The sequence below is a fragment of the Cynara cardunculus genome, assembly GCF_001531365.2.
Source record: "Cynara cardunculus var. scolymus isolate 2C chromosome LG 15, CcrdV1, whole genome shotgun sequence".
Lineage (NCBI taxonomy): Eukaryota > Viridiplantae > Streptophyta > Magnoliopsida > Asterales > Asteraceae > Cynara > Cynara cardunculus.
This window is the reverse complement of record NC_037542.1, coordinates 20,146,945-20,172,251: the sequence shown is the minus strand read 5'-3', so window position 1 is coordinate 20,172,251 and position 25,307 is coordinate 20,146,945. Positions and strand designations below refer to the sequence as shown.

The following is a 25,307-nucleotide window of genomic DNA, read 5'->3' as shown; positions in this document are numbered from 1 at the left end:
TAACTTTTAATTTATTATGTTACTAATCCTTTTATTGTTTTGATTACATTAAATGTTAAAATATCATATATCTTTATGAAAATAATTTTTAACATTAAAAATTTATTTACTTTTTGTATCTAAATAAGAATGACATACAAATCATTTTTTAGTTTTAATTATTTTACATATTCAATTATTAGTTAAATATATACTATATTATAAAGCATTTGACATAAACTATTAAAAATAATTTTTATGTATTAAGTGCTATTTGTTGATGCATATTACTTAAGTGAAGATGACGACTCTTACCCAAGTAAACGTTTACCGTGTAAATTGTTGCATTCGATACGTTTTGATGTACTAAAATCTTACTCATCAAAATAAGTTATAGCGTTGACTTATATCGATAAACACTTACCGGATAAGTATTTAGGTAAATAACCCCTAAAATGGAATCTATTTCAAACATATATGTCATGGTTCTTTACTATGACAGCCATTCCACTTGACACCTATCGTAATGATAAACGACTCATTCCCGTAAGGGCCAGGAGATTGAATCTAACCATAAGAAGTATCGAATGACATTTGCTTTTTCGATCCAAACCAAGGAATCCCTTAGATACGATGCAAAATGGATTATCCATGGCTTATAATGAAGCTTTTGCTTAAATTTGAAAAAAATACATAAACCCAAATACCAAAAAGGAACAAGTTGTTGGGCATCGGCTGACCAGGTTCTCGCCCCCTCACCACCTCATCCATTGGTCCCACAACAGATCCTATAAAGCTTTTCATATGATACGTCAGCGCAAATCTACCGTTAAAACAAACTTCACAAATCATCTTTCGTCACAATCATCATCAATCAATTCAAAGCTTGTTCGCCAGTCGGAGGAGGGAGACTCTGTTATTGCAAGCTACAGACCTCCTTCCTGCATAACACCAATTTGCATCCAACAATTTGTTCTCAATTCCAACTTTCCATCTCCCTATTTTTGTTTTGCCCTAATTTTCCCTCACTAGGGTTTCTCAGTTTGATCTAGGTTATCATTACGATTGCCAAACGTTCACCGGTTTGATTTACTGGTTCACAAGGTTTCAGGGTAAGTTAATCTAATCGAACCTCATGGTGTTGTGTATACGCGAATGTTGAACATGGGTACGATCTTTCTTGGTTTTTAATAAATTTATGTCTTAGCTTTATGTTAATTTTGTCTCATTTGAGGTAAAAGCTAAGTTTTTTTTTTTCGTATGCTGTTTTTGTGATTGTGAAGGGCTGTCAATTTTAACTTTGATAGGTAACTGTGACATGGTTAGGGGATTAGAATTCAAGCAAACTGTCGATTACTTCTTTTGGAAGTTTATAGTTTGACGGTTTTGTCATATTCAGTGACAGGAGTCTATTAAGTATGTTTGGGAACTTCAATTGGTGTAGAGGGAAGTTTGATTTTTGATTTGAGCTGTTAGGGCTTCAAGTCCAATTGTGAATCCCAATTTTCATGCTCACAAGTACTACCTTATCTGAATTGTAAGCCCTCAATGTATCTTTATTTAAATTTCAATCTTTTTTAACATGATATATGTCTTGAAATCTAGTGGTAGGATGGTTGTAGGTTATCTATAAGTCTTTCTGGTTTGAGTAATGGGAAGCAGAGATATGGATAAACCTGCCAAGGAGGCAAAAGACTCAGCGAAGGAGACTCCAACTTCCCAGGTGAATTTATTTCTCTTTGACCCTTATACTTCCATTTCTCATATGTCTTTTATACCTATCACTGACCATGGCAACATATTTCTGTCTTTTGTTTTTTCTTTGTTCAGGAGCAGTCCTCAGGTAATGCCATGGGAGCGGTGCCGGATTGGACTGGGTTTCAGGTTTCATATCTATTAACACTTTTAAGCTTTGCCAAATTGGAGCATTATGGCGTGAGTTAGTTTACTAAATCCAGGTTGTATGTACATCTTGAACAGGCTTATTCTCCTATGCCTCCACATGGGTACTTAGCATCAAGCCCTCAACCTCATCCCTACATGTGGGGGGTCCAGGTACCAGGCTTTTTGGATTCTTGATTTTGTCTATGTGTTTCTTGTGTTTTACTTATATTATAGAACTATGAATCGGGCTTCTGGCAGTGTTTCAATTTCATTTGTTTTGTGGCCGTGCATAGCCAGCTTTTTTCTTGTGGTCATGCATTTTTCTGTTTCAAACACCGACTGTATTCTCTAACCTATTGCTCCTCATCCGTATAGGATGGTTGCTAGTTCACAAAGTTCACAATTAACAGCCATCAACAAGCTTTAGTTTTAGGATAACTGGTTACATGTTTAGCTTGAGGAAATGGACACCAAATGGTGATCTGATGTTGATGATGCAGCTCATTGAAGTTGGTCATGGACATGCTTATGTTATATTTTATTTAGGCATTTCAATGCAACTTTCTCCATCATGAGTGCAATCTTTGTCCTGTATAGCCTTACTGTATTTGGTACTAAACATCTGTTTCCTTTTAATGAGTTTGTTTCGCATCACAATGTACAGTTCTCTGACGTCCTTAGTTCCCGTTTTTCCAGTTGTGTGCAATGGTGTACATATAAAATGCTACACAAATACTACTCTTCTTGATGATCTTCAAATTAATTACATTGGTTGATTGACATGTTTTCTGAGTGTTTGGAGTATGAAATCATGGTTTTAGGGTTGTGGGAACCACTCTTGGATTTTACTGCAGGAAATGTACTGAAAACTGAAGTATAGTTCAACAAAAACAGCACTTAATTATAAGTACCGGGATTGGATGCATGAATCCTTGTGCTCACTTGGTCATACCAAAACCGTTTGTTTTCACCAGAAAAAAAACATTGCTCTTCACTGCCACAAACAAATGTTGAATTTGGTCTTCCCCTAGCATTAATATTTGATGTTGAAGCTGCTGTTTCCTTTTTTCCTGGTTTTCAACTTGGATCTTCATGCTGTACTTGTGCAATTTGTATTAAATTATTTCTAGAATTTCATAATTTTCATCATTGACGAATTTGTTGCTAGCTTTGTTCTTTATCAAAATCAATGTTATCATATGTATCTCTATTGTGGGGGGATTGTGTGATGCTCTGAATCTGGGCACATCTATGCTGTTTCGAGTCCACATTTTTAAGCATTTTTCGAAAAAAATAACCTGCATTAATGCTTTATATTTTTTCTTATTGGAGAATTGATTGACCAGACCCAGAAAGAGACATACTTCACATCATCATGTTTATGGATATATTTGTCCGCATTGATGAGGGTAGGTCTAGAAGTGGTGCTTCTGCATTGTGATAAGAAGCTTTCTTATCAGAAGTTTTGGTTAAACTTGAACAATAATGAGTACCTCCCATTCTAAAACATTTGGTCCCGTTTATTTGATGTCCCAAAATATAAGTTATTATTGTTCTGCGGACGAGTCAACTATTCTTGTAATTTGATGTTAGAAATCACTAGAAAATGTACCTATATCTCAATCATCTTATGTGAACTTTTGATTATTTCATCCACATTCTAATATTTATGTGTACTTGCAGCATCTTATGCCACCTTATGGTACTGCACCTCATCCATACGTTGCTATGTATCCCCATGGTGGCATATATGCTCATCCATCTATGCCTCCGGTAATCTTGTCATCAATATTGTACTTTTGCACTAGAGTTTCTTTATTCCCACTGACATTAAATCTTTTTTTATGAATTTAACTAGGGATCATATCCTTTTAGTCCATTTGCAATGCCTTCTCCAAATGGTGTTGCTGAGGTTTCTGTGAGTTGCCTGAGCTAATAAGTTTGTGAACTATCTAAGAGTGAGATACCTTGTTGATAGAGTTAATATATTAAAAATGACCTTGCAACTCTCATGTAGGGCAATACACCTGGCAGTATGGAAGTGAATGGTAAGTCGCCTGAAGGAAAGGAAAAGCTTCCGATTAAGAGATCGAAGGGAAGTCTTGGCAGTTTAAATATGATTACGGGTAAAAACAGTGAACCCAGCAAAGCAGGAGCATCTGCTAATGGATCCTATCCCAAAAGGTATAGATGAATAGATATTATCAATGAATGGACACCATTCAGCCTTGTTTCTGCATATATAAATTTATAGTTATCCTGTACTTAAGCCCTTGTGAGTTCTATTTTATCTTGATCTTTATGGAACTGTAACTATTAGAGAAATAGAGAATAGTTTATGAAGATGCCTTCTATTAGAGTATTTGACCGGATTTTCTATTTGGTCATTCTATTCCAGTTTTTGCCTTGTGGAATTAGTAATAGTCATGAGCGGAGAGCCTTGCTTGCCACATCATATGGTGCTTTTGATGTGGTAACTTCCAAGTTAATTTGGGATTGACACGCTTTACTGATATTGGTTTTGCAGTGCTGAGAGTGGAAGTGAAGGTTCAAGTGAAGGAAGTGATGCAAATTCTGAAAATGTAGGTATTCCCGCAAAGTACTTGTTTAATGCAACTGTGGGATGAATATGTGCGAGTTAACTCCTTTGATTATGTCACTTGTTCCATGTGCATTTTTCAGGAAGAGATTCGTTAAATTACCTGATTTGATGATATATATATATTTTATTGCATGTGTGGTACTGTACCCTTTTTTTCTTGGCCTTCAATATAGGAAGTGAATTGCGATGCTTAATTTTGGTAGAAGTAGTTATCGAATTTCTTATTCAATGTATTGTTAGATTCCAGTTAGGCCGCTTCTTAAAAAAGTTACCCTTGATCTCTTGTGCTAAAGCTATCATAGCCGGTATGAATGTACAACAACTGCTTACTTGATGAAGGCGACTTGTTGAGTTTCTGGATTCTTGCTGGTTTTGCAGGTTTGAATTGATGTTTATACTTCACACCTACGTACAAAATGCGCCAAGTAACCAAATTGGTTGGGTGTTCTGGATTTTTTTCTTTAAATTTTTCATCAGAACACAGATGTAGTTTTCATTTCTTAGCTTTTGTATCACCATCTGACCAAACATAGAGCAAGCAGGAGTTAAGAAACTGGAATCTGCTTAAGATTCTTATGAATAAGTGCAGAATAACCTAGGCTTTCCTAAAGACTGAAATCGTCAACCTGCATCTAATTGTCTGTTTTAATCCCCTGAATTTGCCTTCCATTGCAATTGTACCCCCTTAGTAGGAGGTGGAACTTCAATAAGGGAAAAGAGAAGGGCGACTGCTTTGTGTATGTTGCAAATTATAAAACATATGGACCCAATTGTATTTTATCCCTCCTGGGACAACCACACCAGCACTACCGTCTTTCTCCTTTAAGACATACTCAACTACTTTTTCATCAAAATCTTTTTAATTTGCCATTGCTAAGTAGACAAAAAATAGGTACAGGTTGATGCTTGCAACTACATGCTTTCAAATTCTTTTTTGCTGATTTGGGTTCAATGTATTGCAATTATATCAACCATATGTGTTGTTCCCATGACCTTCCTAATGTAGCTGCATATGGGGACCCACATATCTGTACTGCATGCACTCATTTGTTTTCTATCTTGATTGTTTATCGCCCTTGTTTTATCAACTTTAGCCTTGGCATTGGCATTTATCTCGACCATAGAGATGGTTTTGGCACCATTAAATACATTTTAAACCGTATAATTTCCTTATACCTTTATTTGCTCCCCCTGACATTACAAGTCATTTTTAGTGTGTTTCAGGAGTCTGAAATGTTGGGATACAGATAAGAGCAAAACAAATTAAACTAAAATGGTTTGCAAAGATTAGGTTTATAATTTACCATTGGAAACCCGCCCCCAGACATCTAAACCTTTTGTGTTCGATATCTTTTCCTTAAGAAAGTAAGAAGTAGGTTTACATAAAAGAAATTGGACTGCATGTTTTTCATTACACATACATTCAAATAGTATAAAAGAAGCAGGGTTCAGCATTTTCAGTTTTTTCATTTATGTCAAACATATCATGTGCATATTGTATGCCAGCTGTGTGAGGCATATCACATGAAAATCGTCATTTTCTGAATCGTTTAATGATATATCTTTCTTCTTTGCAGAATTCCCAAATGAAATCAGGATCCAGGCAAGATTCTATGGAAGGTTCGGTTCGGGTTCTATGAGCACCTTACTGGTCGAGTTGGGACTTCTGCATTAATCTTTGTGTTATTGATGCAATTTCTATAACCATGTTATTGGCTACAGGTGAAGCATCTCAAAATGGAAACACCGTACATGGTTCTCAGAATGGAGGACCAAATACGCCTCATTCAGTGGTCAATCCAACAATGGGCATTGTGCCAATATCAGCTGGCGCTACTCTAGGAAGTGTTGCGGGTCCCACTACTAACTTAAATATCGGTATGGACTACTGGAGTGGTGCAAATACATCCAATATTCCTGCAATGCGAGGACATGTAACTTCTGCTCCAGTTGCAGGGGGAATGGTTGCTGCTGGGTCAAGGGAGAGCATGCAGCCACAGCTCTGGATACAGGTATTCCTTTGAAATTCTTTTGTGTTCACCTGCCGTGACTTTTCTGTTTTCTCGGTATATTTTTTATTATATCGATATTCTTAAGCTTTAGATTCATTGTTCTGTACAAATAAGGTGGAAAACCTGTTAAAAAAACCGTTAAACCTAGCAGCATCTCTAGTATTCTTCATCAACCACTCTATGCTGACTGTAAATTGTTGCTTTGCTTTTCGAACAATTCCAAATCTTTTGTGACATGAGGGGCATAAAACTGTGAAGTATGATTGTTTTGCCAGTGTTATTGATTGATAATATCATTTCAGGATGAAAGGGAGCTAAAAAGGCAAAGAAGGAAGCAATCCAATAGGGAATCTGCTCGCAGATCCAGATTGCGCAAGCAGGTATGAAAAATTCTCAGTTCTCAACAAAGATCCCCTTTAAGTTGCATTGTATTGTTTATTCTTTGGTTTTTTTTTTGGGGGGGGGGGATTTGTGGAGAGGGTCAAAGAGTCTTTGGCTAGTTATTTGGTATTAATTATAATTTCATTGACGGCATCTATGTTGACTTTAACGTGGGAGTCAGGCAGAATGCGATGAGCTGGCCCAACGGGCTGAAACCTTGAAGGAAGAAAATGCTTCTCTTAGAGCAGAAGTGAGTCGTATTAGGAGTGATTACGAGCAGCTTCTTGCTGAAAATGCATCCCTTAAGGTAACATCCAACTCCCAAGTATACATTTCCTTAAAACCTGCTTCTTTGCAAACAAAATCTGCTTTGTTCTTCCTTGTGATTTGCTCCATTTTTCCCAAAAGATGCAAACAGGATATGGACTTTACGTAAGTTATTGGTAGTTTGGTACAATTGCTTTTGAATTTTTTTGCATCGTACGACAACTAAAAACACCAAATTATACGTAGGGCAGTGCACCTGACTATTTAGATGATGCGAGAGTCACAAAAAACACTCATAATATTTATATACATGTATTCTGACTAGAGATTTACCACGGAACACGAAAATTTTGTGACTGGAAGACATTAATACCGATGGTTCTCTAACTTCTAAAATAAAAAGGGTTCAGTTGCAGACTTTTTTTGTCCCTGGTGGTTCGATTTTAGGTTTATCAATGGTCAAACCATCACTGGTAACCTGATGTATAAAATTTGTATGCATATTACTATTTTACAACTTCATTTATGTACACTTGTGCTGAACTTTATAATACTAGATTACTAGTAACACAAGATAAAAATGCTAAGAGAATCTCTTGAGGAAATTTTAAGTAAACTGAAGCGGGGTTTGGTTCGATGGAGTCCATCGGAATTGATATGACAGATTCCGTTGAAGACCCATTTTCGTCGGTTTGTTTGGTTTGCAAAATGAGGGAAATTTAATTCTGCCTAAATTGGCAAATTCCTTTATTTCCATGCTTTCCTTAGTTTCTTACAAGACAATGATAAACCCATGCGAATAATCCGTGAGCTATATGCACTTAGAATGGCTCGGAAAAGATAAAGTCCGAAATCAACATTAAAAAAATAATTATAATGGTATTAGAATAAACTTATTAGTATTTATATTTATTTTAAAATATGTTTTTTATAAACCAAGCAAAAACGTTAAAGGGTAATTATGCCGTTTAACATTATTTACATTCCGATTACAAAGATACATTTTGCATACCAAATCAGATTCAGTTCTATTCCAAGTGTTTCCAATTTCAATTTCTTTGACAGATTCATCACATCCAAAAACATTATGGCGAACCAAACCAAACCCGAAGTGAATCATTCATTAAACTGGAAATCTTGGTTTGAGCATGAATATGAATGAAACTTGATGTTTATGCTTCAATGGCCTGAAAATTGGCCAATGACCCCAAACCCAAATCCAAGACCGCTGAACTGCCAAACCACCAAGGTTTAGGTCGGTCTGCGGTTGATTCTGAATCGTAAAAAAGCCGGAAACTTTGCTAATTTTGGTGGTGATTCTGATACTTGCAGGAGAGAGTAGGGGAAAGCCAAGAGGAAGCAAGAGAAAATCATCAAACAGAAGTTGTGCAGAGTGGTTAACCATGTCCCATGCATATTTTCCAGGGAGCTTAATCTAACTGAATCCCCAATTACTTTAGCAGCAAAACAGGCAGGAAAATATCTGTGTAGTAATAGTAGTAGAAAAGCCATTGATGCTGACCTTTTTTTCCCCTTCTACTCTTAGATGACAATTAATGGCATATTAGTTGTAAGTTGTAACTATCCATCGTTCCGAAAATACCCATCTTTTGATTCGAGGTTCGGGAACTAAAAGAGGGGAGCTTTTAGCCGTMTGGATATTAGTTGTATGTACTAAATTAATATTGCCATCCAATGCCATCTTTTGATTCGAGGTTCGGGAACTAAAAGAGGGGAGCTTTTAGCTGTCTGGATATTAGTTGTATGTACTAAATTAATATTGCCATCCAATGCTATCAGTTTTGCTCAATTTTGTCGAAATCGGACCAGATTTCATGAACCTCGGGCTTTTAGACGAACGGGTTGGGCGGAGCTCACCTCGTCGTTCAAGTACTGGTCAAACCGTTTGCTTCGGTTTTGATCGTATATTTTGGTTTTTTGGTCTTCTTTAGTTGTTACAGTTGTTTCTATGTATATTTTATATGGTACATTATGTTATGATTCAAGTACAAGTCTTTTCTATATAGCTTAATGTTTTGATTTAATTATAAATTACGAAAATTGCAATATATAATGGCAGGTTCGGTTGAGAACTGCATTTGCAGTTGCGAACCGGGGGACCAACGAGAATTTTCGTTAGGAACCGCCAAGAGCTAGCAATGTGTTGGGGACATTCCGGTTCGAAACTATAGGGTGGTGATCGTGGTTTGCAAAAACGCTCGCCAATATAATGAATTGCTTTTCCTCCAAAGGCGAAAATTTGTTAAAAGAAATAGCGGAAATCATACATCATGTTTTTTTTTACGTTATAAAAACAAAAACGAAAACCAACGTAGAACTGAAGTTGTAGATTTTACATATATCAAATCGAACAAGAAACACATCTAACCAACATAATAACACAACGTTAACAAGCATTTATTATATACGACAAAGGTGATGAACAGTATCACCGTATCGTATTCCGTTAACTTGTTACTTCTGTATTTATGCATTTATTTCACTTAATTATATTTCGAAGACGTTTGATTCATGGTCAAACGTCTTCACGGGCAAAATACAACCCGGTAGTTGGTTCCACCGGGACAAGTAAATGTGCTGGTTGCGTCATCCTTGGGGTAGCTATAAGCGTCAGGACACCGATTCTTGAAAAATCTTGAAAAATCAGTTGCCGAGCATCTTCCAGAGTTACAACAGTAATTATCGCTCTTATACACGGTGCATGGATTATTGCACCCTCCGGGAGCGCGTAATTGGTTAGGACACTGACCATTGATGTCTGCGGTACATCTGATGCCCCGACACCGGCCCGAGTTGGGGCTAAACTCCATTGGCACGTTGAATCCATCGACAAGAGAAATGTCAAAGAAATCAAGATTATTGTATTGATTAAGAGCGTACTCGGCCAATGTGTTAGGTGGTGCACCGTAGGCTTGGCACCGAAGGAGACCGTTACAGTCACCGGTTTGACAATGACCTCGACCAGACCGGTCAAAGTTGCAGCCAGTACGGGGCCATATACGGGCTTGTGTTGTGCCGGCTGGGACATTTATGGACCAGACTTGGCCGGGGTTAAGCCTCTGGCCACCACCAGGCACCGCACCAGCCCAGACGGTGTACCGACAGTTGTTTCGGATGTCGAAAGTGGCTGCATTGGAGAAGCCAAATAGAAGAGCCAAAAGAAGACAAGTAGAAAGGGTGGTGGAGGATGCCATTGTGGTTGTGGGTGGATTCAAGTGAAACTAAGCCTGGTTTATATAGAGTGGACGTGGGTAGAATTTGTTGAACATAAATTACGATGATTTTTGTTTATCTTTTAATAGTTTTATTAAAAAGTAGTTTCTGAATCATTAAGAGGTGAATCTTGTTTTGTAAAAAAAATATGCCTTTTAATGGTTTTTAAACCATCTAAACGATTTTATATCTTGGGTCTCCCTTAACCATTCAGCACCCTAATTTCATTCTGAATAATTACCAAACGATTATATTTTATTTTGCACTATATCATAAACGCCTTTCAATCATTTTGATCACTTAATCATTCTATCTATCATTTTATGGGATGGTGGTTGGTTTTTCGTTAAAATTTATGTGAAAAAAGCTAACTATGTGGATTAATATATCTATATAGATTGGGAAAGTTTTTGTTTAAGAGGTTTTTTTTATAGATAAAAGAAGCACGTTTTTTAGTTGAAAAATGTAGGTTCGATTTTTTTTTGACTTTTTGCATAAAGCTCTTCTGGCCCCCAGAATCTTACTGAATAAGCCAATTTTTATATCATTAAACTACTTATAAACAATAATATATAGCTAATTGAATAAACTGTTAATTTTATTAAGCTACTAACAAACAAAAGCTAAACCTGGCTTATGCATGACATGGTTAGAACTTGTTGAATACAAGTGACTAAGAGGTCGTTTACCGAACGTTTATCCGGGTAAGTGTTTACTGGCAAAATTCAACATTATCACTTACTTACGGGTAAGATTTTAATCCACAAAATGGTATCAAATGCAAAAATTTACCCAGTAACCGTGGTAAGAGTCATCGTTCTCATATACCCGGTAAGACTCTCGGTACTTGTTTTTGCTCTTACTGGGTAAGATTCTTGATACTTACCATATTTATTCGCTAAGGTTATATTACTTGATAAGTGTTTACCCGGGTAAACGTTAGGTAAACAGCCCATAATTTCATGGCTCACTATCTATTCAGATATTAATTTATGACAATCATCATTTTATTATGGGTAATGTTATTTGCATCCTATGTCAAAATTAAGTTAATTCATGTACTGAAAAAAATAAAGAAATTAGGTTATGATATTAATGTACGAGTAAGAAATTTATAGGTAATGATGCATTTAATATATATATATATATATATATATATATATATATATATATATATATGTGGGTGTAATTAGTCCACCTCTTCATTAAAGAAAAAAATAATTATATAATTATATATATAATATAAAATTATAGGTAATTGTGTATTTAGTAATATATAGAGGTGCAATTAGCCGACCTTTTTATTAAAAAAATAGTTTAATAAATATATATTAAATAAAATAATAATATGAGATAGAAGAGAGATAATAAAGAATATATTGTTTGCATTTGATTTTTGGGCTTTTTGACAGTTGGTGAATGATTTGGTGCATAATGATTAAGAGATTTTCATAATATAGTGCAAAATGAAATATAATTGTTTGATAATTGTTTACAATGAAATTAGGGCGCTTAGTAGTTAAGGGAGACTCATGCTACAAAATCATTCAGAGGGTTTTAAAACCATTAAGAGACATAATTTTTTTGCCAAACAAAATTCACTTATTAAAGATTCATGAGACTCCCCCTTATTTTGATTTATAACCGTCAATTTTCATAATATTTCTTAAATAAAAACCAAATTTTATGTATATATGTATTAAAAAAATAATTAATATATTTTATAACTATCGTACGGACTTCTTATATTAATAAATATATTTAATAGGATCCTAAAAATAATTTAAACAAAAATGAAAATTTTCACTACAATTACAAAAAATGCAACAAAAATAAATATCTATATCAATAAAAACAGTGTTTTGAAAGGCTTATCGCAGTCACTGTGATGCGTTATGACTCAAGACTTGTGTTAGACGTCATGTTAAACCTGTGGCATGCCATGACGTAATTTATGATTTTTATAACACGGTATTTGATTCTTTTTATATTTTCAGTGTCTTATTTTTTTTTAGTTTTAGTATAACATAACGTAAATTGTTTAATACCATTGACTCGAGTAATAGTAAAAAACATATACTTTTATATGTATATAGCAGACAATATGGAAATTTCCCACCATAAGTCACGTCTTGAAAAATGTCATGACCCTGCCGTGCCTCCTAAAGTTTGAGGCTTGCGCCACACGTCACATGTCACACGTCGACCAGGTAGAACAAGAAAATAACACTAAATAATAAATAATAATATAAATCAGTTATAGTTGATATAGTTTATTTAACACAACAACTTGTCTGCCTGATGATAATGGATTCAAACTTTTGATCTAAGCCCATTGAGTGATGAGGAAAGTGGCATAAAAAGATGCCACTCCTAGACTATGAATACAAAAAGCAATTTTGACTATAGATTTGTAGCGTTTTAGTCTTGGTCTTTGATCAAAACGATCAAGACGAATGATTGAGGGGATAAACTTGTTACTTTGAGTTTTTTTTTTGAAGACCCACTATGATAATGATAAGGGTTTTTGGATATACGTCCAAAGCGATCAGTAATATCAGAATCTGATGTGTTTCTTTGCAACTCAGTAAAAATCATCTTCCTAGTGTAAGATTATGCTTGCTTAGTGAATTTTGAGTGAGAACTTGTTGTAGGCAAATTCAGCTAATACTGATAAGCTTTTTCATTAATGGAACTCCTTAATATTGACGATGATAGTGACTTAATTGTGTACCGATTTCATCAATAACATGAAACTTAAACCAAATTATGCAATTTGATGTTTAGATCGATAATCCACTGGAATTCGTATGTGCAATATACGTCAAGCAACAGTTAGATCTCTAGATTTTAAGACGTGATGTATCTTAAATAATATGAATATCTATTTTTTATGCTTTTTTGCTCGACCAATCACCACTCGTGATCTGTCTTGGGCAAATCAGATGAGTGAGATCATGGTTTATTTCACTTAACGAATTCAATCGAAATAGTGAATTATCCAACCCAACTATCGTATGATCGTGATCCATATGTTATAAACCTATCGTTGATTCCTCCTAGATCGTAAAGGTGTTGGTCTAGTCATCCTCAGGGTATATATAGCTCATAGTTGTAAGCATCGGGACATGATCTTTAATAACGTTCGAAAATTATGTGGATCCTCAGCTTCTTGAATTGCAACAAATATATTGATCGACCTTGAACATGGTTGATTGGTTATTGCATCCAACATGAGCCTGTATAGAATTAGGCAATCTTGGTTATAACACGGTCCTTATTACAGTTCGTTTTAAACGAAAAAAAATAAAACTTTTTACAATAATTTAAATATATTTGACCAGATAGATTCGTGGCATGACTAGAAGATTTAAAATCTAATTATAAATCAAAAAAGAAAAATTTGATGGGATTACACGTTAAAAAGTAAATTCAGTATTTATGAAATATTTATCGTATCAGTAAAACTCAATTTCTATAATGTATTTGAATGTGTTTATCAGTTGATTTTGTACAATTATACGTAAAATTTTAAAAAGTTGTGCATATACAATGATTTTTTTTTTTGAAAGAATACAATAATAAGTTACATATTACTCTCTCTGTGCCAAAAATAAATGCTCACAACAAAAATGGTATATAGTTTTAAAAATATGTAATTATTATACTTTTTAATTAACCAAATGACAATTTTACTTTTAATAATATAGATAAAAAAATTAATTCTATAATTAAGGGTAGAATAAGAAAATAATATTTATTTAAAAGAAGTTAACTATTATTTAAGATAAACTAGGGCCGTTTACTAAACGCTTACTTAGTAAGTGCTTACCGGATAAATTCTCTCATCGGATGAACATGACAAGGGCCAAGAATCTTATCGGGTAAGTAAGAGCAATAAGAAGGAAGTCTTACCATGTAAGTGAAGATGACGACTCTTACCTAGGTAATCGCTTACCCAGTAAATTGTTGCATTTGATACGTTTTGATGAACTAAAATATTACGCATCAAAATAAATTATAGTGTTGACTCTTATAGGTAAGCACTTACCAGGTAAACAATTCAGTAAACAATAAAGAGCAAATTGTATGAAAAAATAACGTACTTTAACTTGTTCATATTTTAGGTAACGTACTTTCGAAACTTTCGTTTTGATACTTAATGTAAAGTTTTAAACATTTAAGTATCCGGGTAACCGGTTGAAGACTAATTTTAGACTAAAAATATTCATGTCACTAACCACGTCAGCAAAAAATAATAGTGAGTTGGATACCACATCACTCATCACATCAACATGATAACCGATTAATGTTTCAACCGATTATTCAAATACTTAAATATTTAAAATTTGAAATATTAAATATCAAAATATAAGTTTTGAAAACGCTTTACTAGAAATGGTAGTCCTTAGTTGTTATCAATAGTTATTACCAATAGCATAGACTTGACTTATAAATGGTCACTAAATACGTGACACGTGGCTAATTCTATTAGTGGATGTCTAACAATATTTTGACTTTTACTTGTAATTATGATAGTATTCAATTTCAAATTCATGATTAATCGTAATTTTGAATTAGGGGCGTTTACCAAATGCTTATCTGGGTAATCGCTTATCAAGTCATATTATCTAACGATATAAATATGATAATCACCAAGAATCTTATCTGGTAAGAATGAGACAAGAACCAATAGTCTTACCCGGTAAGTGACGGTGACGACTCTTATCACGGTAAGCGCTTACTGGATAAATTGTTGCATACGATGTCGTTGTAGTAGACTAAAATCTTACCCGATAAGTAAACGATAGTGTTAAATTTTACCGGTAAACGCTTACTAGATAAGTGTTTGGTAAACGACCCCTTAATAATTTATAAGTAGAAGGTTCAGATAAGAAAGTTTAGATACCGTGAGAAGGTAAGAAAATAAAATTAAAATAAAGGTCATATGTGAATAATTGAATTTTGTTTTTCATTTAAAGACGCATATGTGGAGACATATGAATTATCTGTAGCGTTGGTTCATGTATTTTTAAATAGATTTTTTAGTGTTTTTTCAATGATTCATATATGAATTTTTTCTTTTCTTGTTTTCTCATGATATTTAGTTTTCTTATTTGAACCGGCCCCTGATTGTTAAATCAAAGAAATTTAGGTGGCATTTGTTTCACATATGTAATTTGTTAAAGAAATTGGAATTTGAAGGAATTCAAATGAGATTTAATCAGGTTTAGCCATGCATTAGGTTGACGTGAATTGAAATGAAATCTGTCAAAAAAATTTGAAGATGTCTGTTTGGTTCGTTGAATATAATAGTTGTGGTTGGCTGGAGGCGGTAGTGGCGGTGGCTAGAGGCCGCAGTGGTGGTTAAGGTGGTGGTAGTAGTGGCAGTGGCGATGACAGTAGTGGTGGTGGTGGTGAAGGCTAGGGGTGAGCATAGGCGGGTACCCGCCCTTTTTTACAGGAATCGGAACCGGAACCGGCGGTTCTTGAGATATTGGAATCGGAACCGGAACCGGTTAGAGCGGTTCTTAAATTTTTGGAACAGCGGTTCCGGTTCCGGTTCCGGGTACCCGCTTCCTAAAATATTAAAATTTTGTTATGTAGAAATAAAAAATAAAACATTGCCAAAACACTAAATAAATAAGCAAGAATACAAATTATACATAATAATTGTATCAAATATTGTTTAACGATTACAAACTATAATAGACTAATAGAAAATGTTCAAAGTTTAACGATTACATACTATAATGGTAAATGTTCAAAGTTTAATGATTACATACTATAAATCTAAGTGAATACACAATTTAAAAAAATACGAATCATTTTATATGGAGAATTTAGATGAAGAAATGAAGATAACGACGTGCTTTCAAGATGTAAACCTAATATAAATTTGGTATTAAAAAATAATTATTATTTTTTTACTTGAAAAATACTGGGTACCCGACGGGTAACGGTTCCGAAAAATTGAGAACCGGAACCGGAACCATTCTCAATCGGTTCCGTATTTTAGGAACCGGAACCGGAACCACTCATATCAGTTCCGGTTCCGGAACCAGCAGTTCCAAGGCGGTTCCGGTTCCATAGCCGGGTACCCGGTTCCGCTGCTCACCCCTAGTGAAGGCAACAACAGCAACATGGGCAGTTGTGTGATGGAAAAGAATAAAGCAGGTGACTCCGGACTATCTGCAAAGTAGGTGGTCGTCCTGGGATTAGTCGACTCGTATAATATGAAATTTGGTTAATGGAATTGACCATTCCAATCAAATTATGTTAGATTCCACCAAACTAAACGTCACCTTATGTATCTATCAATTTAGTAAAAATAGAAAAGAATCATTAGAGTGACAAATGAAATATCGTTTGGGAATAAGAGTTAAGATGAGAAGTGTAAGAAAAGATCTGGATCTTTGATCACTTTTAATCACATCTCTCCCCATGAATTGTGCTTCTCACGGGAATTAATCCAGTGCATCTCATTAATATTGAGCTTCAATTAGTATTGATCCAAGGGTGGAGATCAATTTTTACCTTTCCCACCATAACTTTCATTCTAATCGGAACTCAATCTTAAAGTGACAATTACAAAAATTCCATGCCTTGAAATCATGAATTAGAGCCAAATGTTAGGAACCTCGATATAAGGAGACCAATGGGCTGTTTGGCAGTTGCTGAATGGTTTGATGCAGAATGATTAAGTGATCATAATGATTAAGAGGCTCTCATGATATATTGCAAAATGAAATATCATTGTTGGGTAATTGTTTATAATAAAACTAGGGTGCTGAATAGTTAAAGAGACTGTAAATGGTTGTTTGTTTACATTTTAATAGTTCTATTAAAAGTCAACATCTGAATCGTTAAATGATGAATTTTGTTTGACAAAAAAAAAGGAACCAGTGGCAAACCAAAACCTTGGAGATAAAAGATAATAAATACGATGTATGGAAATGTCTAAAAAGGAGAACTGAACATTTCGTAAGCTAGCAATTCCATCGGTAATCTCGATGATAAGATTTTATGAAAATGCCACAATTAAAACAAGCAAGGTACGTTTGTTACATATGTCGCTTGAAATTAAGCATAAAAAGGGAAAATTTACACAAATAGCCATTTTAAAAATGAGTTTTCACCTTTTAGTCACTTTGTAAATTGGTTTCTTAAAATAGATATAGTTTACGTACGGGCTTTACACGGAAGGATTTTTTTTTTGGCATAAAATCCTTTTTTACTTAAAAATTTGAAAAAATATGAATTTTACGCATAAATTTTGCAGAAAGTAGACTTTCTGTGCAAAATTTGTTTTTTTTTCCAGTTTTTTTAAAAAAATATGAAAAATAACTTTACACAGAAAATATATTTTCTACGTAAAGTTTCTTTTTCTTTTTAGGGTTTAATTTATGAAAAAGTTTACGTAGAAAGAGTGATTTCTGTGTAAACTGTTTTGTAAAAGAGTTTTTTTTTATTAAATATGGAAGATAAAAAATAAATAAGAAAAAGGTTTAAATGTAAATTTTTAATCTTTTTTACAAATTATATTTTTTAAAATCTGGAAATGAAAAAAATATGGAAAATTATAAAATATATTTTTTAAACATAAAAAACTAATAAATAGGGAAAAATTAAAAATCTCTTCACAAAAAGAGATTACGTACAAAGGTTTAAATTTAATTTTTTAATTTCATTTAAAATTACTTTTTAAAAAATAAGAAATGAAAAAATTGGAAATTTGAAAAAAATTACTTTACAATTTTTTAAAGTAAAGAGTTGATTATTAACAATCCAATCGGTTTCATACGAAACCCGTTTTCAAGGATACCAATGTGCAAATACCGTAGAGATGGCTAAATGGGCCCGGGGGAGGATCGGGACCGAGACCGCCTTGGGATCGGCCTGGTCCGGGATTGATTGGGACCAACCTGATTTATTTGTTAAAAATCAAGGCTTGACCCGGACCGACCTGATTTTTTCAAAGAAAATGTGTTTTTAAATGTTTTTCTAACTTTCTAAGTGTATTTGATTGGAAATGAATTACAAACTTATAATAAAACGTATTGTTTTTAAGTCTATTTGATTGAAACCAATTATAAAACTTTAATAAAACGTATTTTTAAGTGTATTTGACTGAAAATCAATTATAAAGCTACAATAAAACATATTTGATTAGTCAAATTACATATTTTAAAGTATATTAGAATAATATTAAATTATTGTAAAAAAATTATCAAAAAAATTCATTTTTTTTTGGTAATATAAGACTGGCTTGGGCCTGAACCGGGACCAATTTCCTCAACCGGGCCTTAGGGGATGTTCGATTTGTTTTCTGTTAAGACCTGTATGGATATAGTTGTCTGTATTGATATAGTTGTCTGTATATTAACAGATAAGTTGTTGTTCGGTTGTTGTGCTGAATAAACAGTCTGAATGTCAAAAATGGTCATTTTACCCTCAATCTTTATTTTACCCTAGTCTTTATTTTGTGGATCAATTTTATTACATAAGATATCCATAACAAGAACAACAAGTAGATCAAATGAAAATTAAATTCAGAATATAAAGTTATTCGACTACTGTACAATTTATAATTTAACAGTTCCCCATAGCAAACAAACTGATGTACAGTTTATAATTCAACAATCCACAAAGGGTTTGATTTTGATATCATAAAACACACAAATTCTTCTAAATTTGATGATTTTTTCTAATAATATTTCTTATACATTGTAATTTTCAATTGATATTTATTTTGGTTTACTGATTTTTATATGTTATCTATGTTTTTTTTTACTTTTTGACATCTTTTAAACTAATAATTATAATATTTAATTATTTGATTAAATTATTATTTATTTAAATAATTAAATAATTCAATTAAATTGAATTTCTTATTATTTTTTATAATGTTTATAGAAGATTTTTATGATTAAAACATATTTTAGTTATGGGTTGCTAATTAAAACAAACTTGGGGAAAAGAGGGAAATGATAGATTTTGAATAAATGGTTGCATAAATGGCTGAGTCCATAGGACTCCTCTTTTCTGGCTGACCTGTTAAACCATCGGCTGACTGAATCAGCTAGAAGCGAACAACAATATATGACTAACCGAATAAGCCATACAGACTTACCAACCCATTAAGCCATTACCGAACAACCCTTTACTGATTATTACTATTTTGACCCAGAAATGATTTGAACCCGACTTGACCCGACCTGATCGACCAAGGACCAGTTTTTGAACATGTGTAAAATGCCCACGCCGCGGTGTGCTGAATTGAAGGCTTTGCACCACATAGTCACATTTAATTATACCCGACCCACCAAATGTGTAGTTGGCAGGGGGCCATGTACAAGATTGTGATGCGATGGCTATTGCATGAAAGACTATTCCTACCTTGGAGGCTAGGAGTGAAAAAAAAAAAAACCCAACCAGCTAACCTAATTCTGATCATAATCCAACCTAAAATTAGTAAGTTGGGTTGAAATTTGCAATCCATTTAAATAAATGGGTCGATTCGTCTAACCCACTTTAAATAAGTGGGTTGAATTTTTCGACCTGTTTACAACATATTTTCAACCCGTTTGCAACTCATTAAAAATATTATACAATTTTATTTTATTCTTAATGTTATATCTAGTATTCTAATTTTTAGTTTTGTTATATTCTTAATTAAAAATTCTACCGTCGTGAGATGAAACTCCTAATTCTAATCGTCTCTATTACTCTTAATCATTATGAAACTCTAAGAAAACCATTTAGTCCATTACTCCATTATCATCTCCAAAGTCCAATCAAACTTATTTTGAACAATATATTTGTTGTGGTTGTGTTTTATTCAAATTTTGAACAATTTGTTTATATTTGTAGTTGTGTTGTGTTTAATTAAATTTTTTTTTAAATAATCTAGTCTTTTTTTATTTAAAATTTTAAAATTAGATGAGTTAATCCAGATTCAACCTATTTATTTAACATGTTGGATTAAGAAAATCTAAACAGGTTAACTCCCTGTCAACCCATTTAGGTAACAGGTTGGGTTGGGTTGAAAAATCTTAATCCATTTAATTAAATGGATTGTGTTGGATTGAGATTTTCACCTGTTTAATAAATAGGTTGAACTCGAACCCAACCCAATCTGACCCATTGTCACCTCTATTCATACCCATTAGCAAGTTGTCGGCTACTTCTGGTCACCACACTGGCGGCTACCCCAAGTTGTATTAGTATCAAATTAACAATTGTACATCATACGTAAAAATGTCACAATACATATTTTTGTGCTTATTAACAATTATTTTATGACATTTTTTAAAATAAAGTATATTATTACCTTTTTACATTCGACTTTGATGAAGTGTCCTTGAACACATGATTTTTATACATAGGACACCTGTTTTTATAAGATTTTGTAAAATCATGACATATATATAAAAAAAATATAACGTTTAATTTCAAAAGTGTATTAAAAGCTTATTAAAACACCCAAACATGTAACATCCAAAGCCAACCATACCATATATTGTTAGCTTTATCAACACCTACACTCAAAGTTTTAAAACATGTCTGATAAAGAAAGTATCGAATCTCTTATAAGACAACCTTCATTCCATTCCCCAACTGATGTGAGATCTCACAAAACAAGTCTTATAAACTTATTGTAAAACTTTTACATAATACACATAATTATTTGGTTTTATAAACTTAAGTCCTATATATATATATATATATATTAAAGAAGAAACCACCATGTATGATGTGCCATTTTCTAAAAGCGAGGAGTTTCTTTATCCTTTTTTATTTTATTTTATAAATACTAACTAAGTTAAAGACTATCCTATAGGCAAGTTATATGTTTCATAATAAATGAGATTCTTTTTTTGGTAATTTTTGCGTCCAACTTAAGTTTAACCTCCCAAACTATTCAAATTCTTGATAAACATTTAACTTAAATTATACAACTTCTTGATAAACATCCTCTTTATTCTTTATTGCAATTGATTTCCCTTCTCCAACTCTTTATCCCTCAGTATATTTCTTTCCATTTAGTTTTGACATAAATTGTTATCAAGAAATAATTGATTATGTACTTGAAAAACATTCTCACATGCATCCAAGTTCAACCAGGACTACTTCATAGTGGAAGATTAGTATGGCGTAATTTTGACGATAATGGTAATTTTGTATCTTTATGCCCTTTTCTCTCGGCTGGTTTAATTATGATATCTCCATCTCTTTATCTGCGTTTAGTTTTGATCTTATATAGATCTCTTTTTGTTTTGATTCTTCTAAATGATAAGTATACGGGAGCATGAGTGAATGTGCAGGTATTGATGGCGGTTTAACTGTGTTCCTATATATGTTATACTGACATATTTTGCTGCTAGATTTGGTTCTTTTGTTTAATTACATACATAAGATACATAAGCAAGGAATTCTTTTATTGAAAGTTTAACTGGTGATAATAGGATTTTTAGGCTACGCATGAGATCTGTTCAGGAGTGGGAAGACTAAGAATTGCAATGTAAGTAGTGTGTTTGTTCTCATTAATATCTGGCGATAATGGTCGAATGTCTATCCATAAATAAAAAATCTAATAAATTATGTATTAAGATCTCTAACAATATAAATAACTTATATTTAAAATATGTTAAGTACATTCATTGTTTTATATTTTATTTTATTAATTAATTAAGAAATTAGGTTTCTTATACTACAATTTAACATAATTCTTGACAAAAAAAAAATCGTTACAGTGCAAACGCGCGCGGTGCATAAGTTAGTAGTATATTAGAATAGTTAAGCTTTCTTTTACGTTCTATAAACCTAATTTTATTGTTGTAAATTTTTGTTTTATTTCAATTAGTTGAAAATTTAACGTTTGAAAGTATATTTTGAAAACGAAAAAGAAAGAATTTTAAGAGCATCTTCAACATATTCTACAAAATTCTCCAAAATAGAGAACTAAAAGTCAAAATCTCTAAAAAAAGTTAAATTCATCTCCAACAAATTATTTGTTTTGGAGAATCTAACATTGATTATAATATTAAAAGTATTTCATTTATTTATTAAAAATATTATTTATTTTCTAAATTTCCTATCGATGGTCTGACATGTTAATTATTTTTAGGGTGTTCTCCATATTTGGAGAAAAAGACCCATTTCCTCCTACTTTCTTCATTTTAGAGATAGTTTTAAGGAAACTGTTGAAGCAAAATATTGGCTCAAAATCTTCATTTTTTTATTTTAAAGAAGTTGTTTGAGATCCTCTAAAATGTGCGACTCTCGGAATGACAAACTTTAACATATATTTGGAAGATAAAAATAAGGAAATTGGTCAAAAGAGCCAAATATCTCCGACCCCATACACTTTTAGTTATTTTCAAAACTAAATTTCCATTTTAGTAATAGTTTATGTAAATGTCTTATGTATTTGTGGAAAACCTATTTTTAGATTATAAGAAAATACGCAAATTATTTATGCAAATTACGCAATTTTTTTTTAATTGGGAAATCGAGTTTACGTAAATTTGTAGCTAAAATGAAATTTTCTATATATATGGAAGTCTCTATACTTAAATGTCTCATTAAATACTTTATGATTACTTTAAATGTTGTAATTGAATACTTTATGATTACTTTAAATGTTGTAAGAGCATCTCCAAGTGGGCCTTCTACCTCCACGCAGCATTGCTCCGTTAGGCGTCTGATTAGCTAGCTGGTGAGGTGATAGCTTACGATTTTGTATCAGAAGAGATATTCCAAGAAATGACAGATTTATATGCACAAAGGGAATTTTCGATGGCACGGTGAAATGCGTAGAGGCCGAAAGGCTTAACTTGTCTGACAAGGAATTTCAAAGGAAAAGACCCTTCCCTTTTAGAGATTTCTCTATTCGTTTTATTCCTCCAATCAAATTTCGACATGTGTAATTATAGGAATATTTATTTATTTATTATAAATAAAGAGGAAAAAGACTATTTTGTTTAAACATTCTCGATTGTGATTGGTTGCAACCCATACTAAACACTCTCAATTGTGAATTTTATATTAACAAATTATTAAGCCAAAATTTATGACAAGTATGACTTTCAAATTTTCGATCTGATCTGATTAACATTGGATAACCGATTCAATCCAATCCAATGGATGATTGAATCGGTTTGATTTCATCCATTGGATATCCAATGAATGATCCGATGAGATTGGATCTATCGAGTGTGTTGATTCAATCCAATTCTCCAACAATGATACAAATTAATTAATCACTTTTAATATGTGTTAAAACTAACACAAGGGAATTTAAAATTCAAAGTCTCACATAAAACAAATTCTGATTTAAGAAATTTGAAAATAAATTAATTGGATGATAGCTGGATAATGGTTGGATGGTCATCGGATGGGTAATTGGATGTTGATCAGTTCGGTTTTGGTCGGTTCTGGACTGCTATCCGAGAACCGACCGATCCAAATTGGATGTTGAAATTTTCAATCAAATCCGATCCAATTACAATTGGATATCCAATTATGGTCGGTCGATTTTAATTGAATCAGTCAGTTCCAATTGGATCGGTTAATTTTCTGCCCGCTGCCGTATGAAACCAACATAATAACACAACGTTTATGATATTCATTACGACAACGTTCGAGATTTATTAAGGAAGAAGCCTTAACTATTACGAGACTACATTTCCAACTTGTTTATTATTGCTTGCATTTTCAATCTGCTCGTTTGATCGATAATCAAACGTCTTCACGGGCAAAAAACGACCCGATAGTTGGTTCCACCGGGACACGTAAACGTGCTGGAAGCGTCATCCTTGGGGTAGCTATAAGCATCAGGGCACCGAGTCTTGAAAAATCTTGAAAATTCAGTTGGCGAACAGCTTCCAGAGTTACAACAGTAATTATCCGTCTTAAACACGGTGCACGGATTGTTACACCCTCCAGGTGCACGTAACTCATTAGGGCACTGACCATTGATGTCCGCGGTACATCTAATGCCACGAGTGCACCCACCGGAATTCGGGCTAAATTCCATCGGTACATTGAATCCATCAACAAGCGAAATGTCGAAGAAATCAAGATTATTGAATTGATTAAGAGCGTACTCAGCCAATGTGTTAGGTGGCTGACCAAAGTTTTGGCACTGGAGGAGGCCGTTACAGTCACCGGTCTGACACCGCCCTCGACCCGACCCGTCAAAGTTGCATCCAGTACGGGGCCATATACGGGCTTGTGATGTGCCGGCTGCGACATTTAAGGACCATGATTGGCCGCTGTTAAGCTGGCGGCCACCACCAGGCACCGCACCCGCCCAGACGGTGTACGGACAGTTGTTTCGGATGTCGAAAACCGCGGCGTCGGAGAAGTGAAAAAGAAGAAGCAAAAGGAGAAAAGTGGAAAGGGTGGAGGATGAAGCCATTGTTGTTGTTATGGGTGGAATTGAAACGAGAGCAAGGGTGGTTTTTATAGGGTGAAGATGGTCGAATTTTTGTAAGGGTCGTCTTCGTTGCTTTGTCGTGTTTTTTCAATAATTTCTTCATTTTAAATTACAACATTAATTATATGTATTATATTATAAAGCATTTGATAAAAACTTTTAAAAACAAAATTTTATGTATAAAATGCTGTTTATTGATGTATATTACTTAAAATTCAAGATTACAAGTAGAATTTGCATGAGTGCATCTTATTAAAGTTCTATGTTTGAATTCGTGTAATTAACCGCAGATAAACATAATCAAATACATTAAAGCTCCATGTTGGAGATGATCAAATTATATGAAAACCTGTTAGCCGACACCCAACTTGCGATTCATTTTGCAAATATTTGTTTTGATGCTGACATTTTTAAGAAGGATTGTATCTATATATTCTATATTGTACGCTATTTATTTGTTTTATATAAATCAAACCAAACGTATCCGGTATAAAAATAGAGTTTC

At 33.3% G+C, this 25,307-nt stretch overlaps 3 protein-coding genes across 8 annotated transcripts; 1 reads left to right on the top strand and 2 right to left on the bottom strand.

Moving 5' to 3' along the window:
• The first annotated feature begins 848 nt into the window (after nt 1-848).
• Nucleotides 849-8,946, top strand: LOC112528748 (bZIP transcription factor 16-like). Of its 6 annotated transcripts, none has more exons than XM_025139816.1 (15): nt 849-1,091; nt 1,379-1,516; nt 1,602-1,702; nt 1,810-1,863; nt 1,960-2,034; nt 3,547-3,636; nt 3,722-3,781; nt 3,881-4,047; nt 4,391-4,445; nt 6,043-6,085; nt 6,188-6,343; nt 6,422-6,477; nt 6,780-6,857; nt 7,040-7,165; nt 8,458-8,946. In XM_025139816.1, the coding sequence occupies exons 3-15, from the start codon at nt 1,631-1,633 to the stop codon at nt 8,524-8,526; spliced, it is 1,101 nt and encodes a 366-aa protein (XP_024995584.1). In that variant the 5' UTR covers nt 849-1,091; nt 1,379-1,516; nt 1,602-1,630; the 3' UTR covers nt 8,527-8,946. The 6 variants fall into 6 exon arrangements, with proteins under 6 accessions (XP_024995584.1, XP_024995582.1, XP_024995578.1 ...); XM_025139814.1 differs by having other exon boundaries at nt 6,416-6,477; XM_025139810.1 differs by having other exon boundaries at nt 6,188-6,477.
• A 512-nt stretch (nt 8,947-9,458) lies between these two features.
• LOC112527421 (thaumatin-like protein) lies at nt 9,459-10,347 on the bottom strand. Its single transcript, XM_025138080.1, has one exon. The coding sequence runs from the start codon at nt 10,338-10,340 to the stop codon at nt 9,672-9,674; it is 669 nt and encodes a 222-aa protein (XP_024993848.1). The 5' UTR covers nt 10,341-10,347; the 3' UTR covers nt 9,459-9,671.
• Nucleotides 10,348-23,969: 13,622 nt separating this feature from the next.
• Nucleotides 23,970-24,794, bottom strand: LOC112527479 (thaumatin-like protein). Its single transcript, XM_025138159.1, has one exon. The coding sequence runs from the start codon at nt 24,782-24,784 to the stop codon at nt 24,113-24,115; it is 672 nt and encodes a 223-aa protein (XP_024993927.1). The 5' UTR covers nt 24,785-24,794; the 3' UTR covers nt 23,970-24,112.
• Between the last annotated feature and the right edge of the window lie 513 nt (nt 24,795-25,307).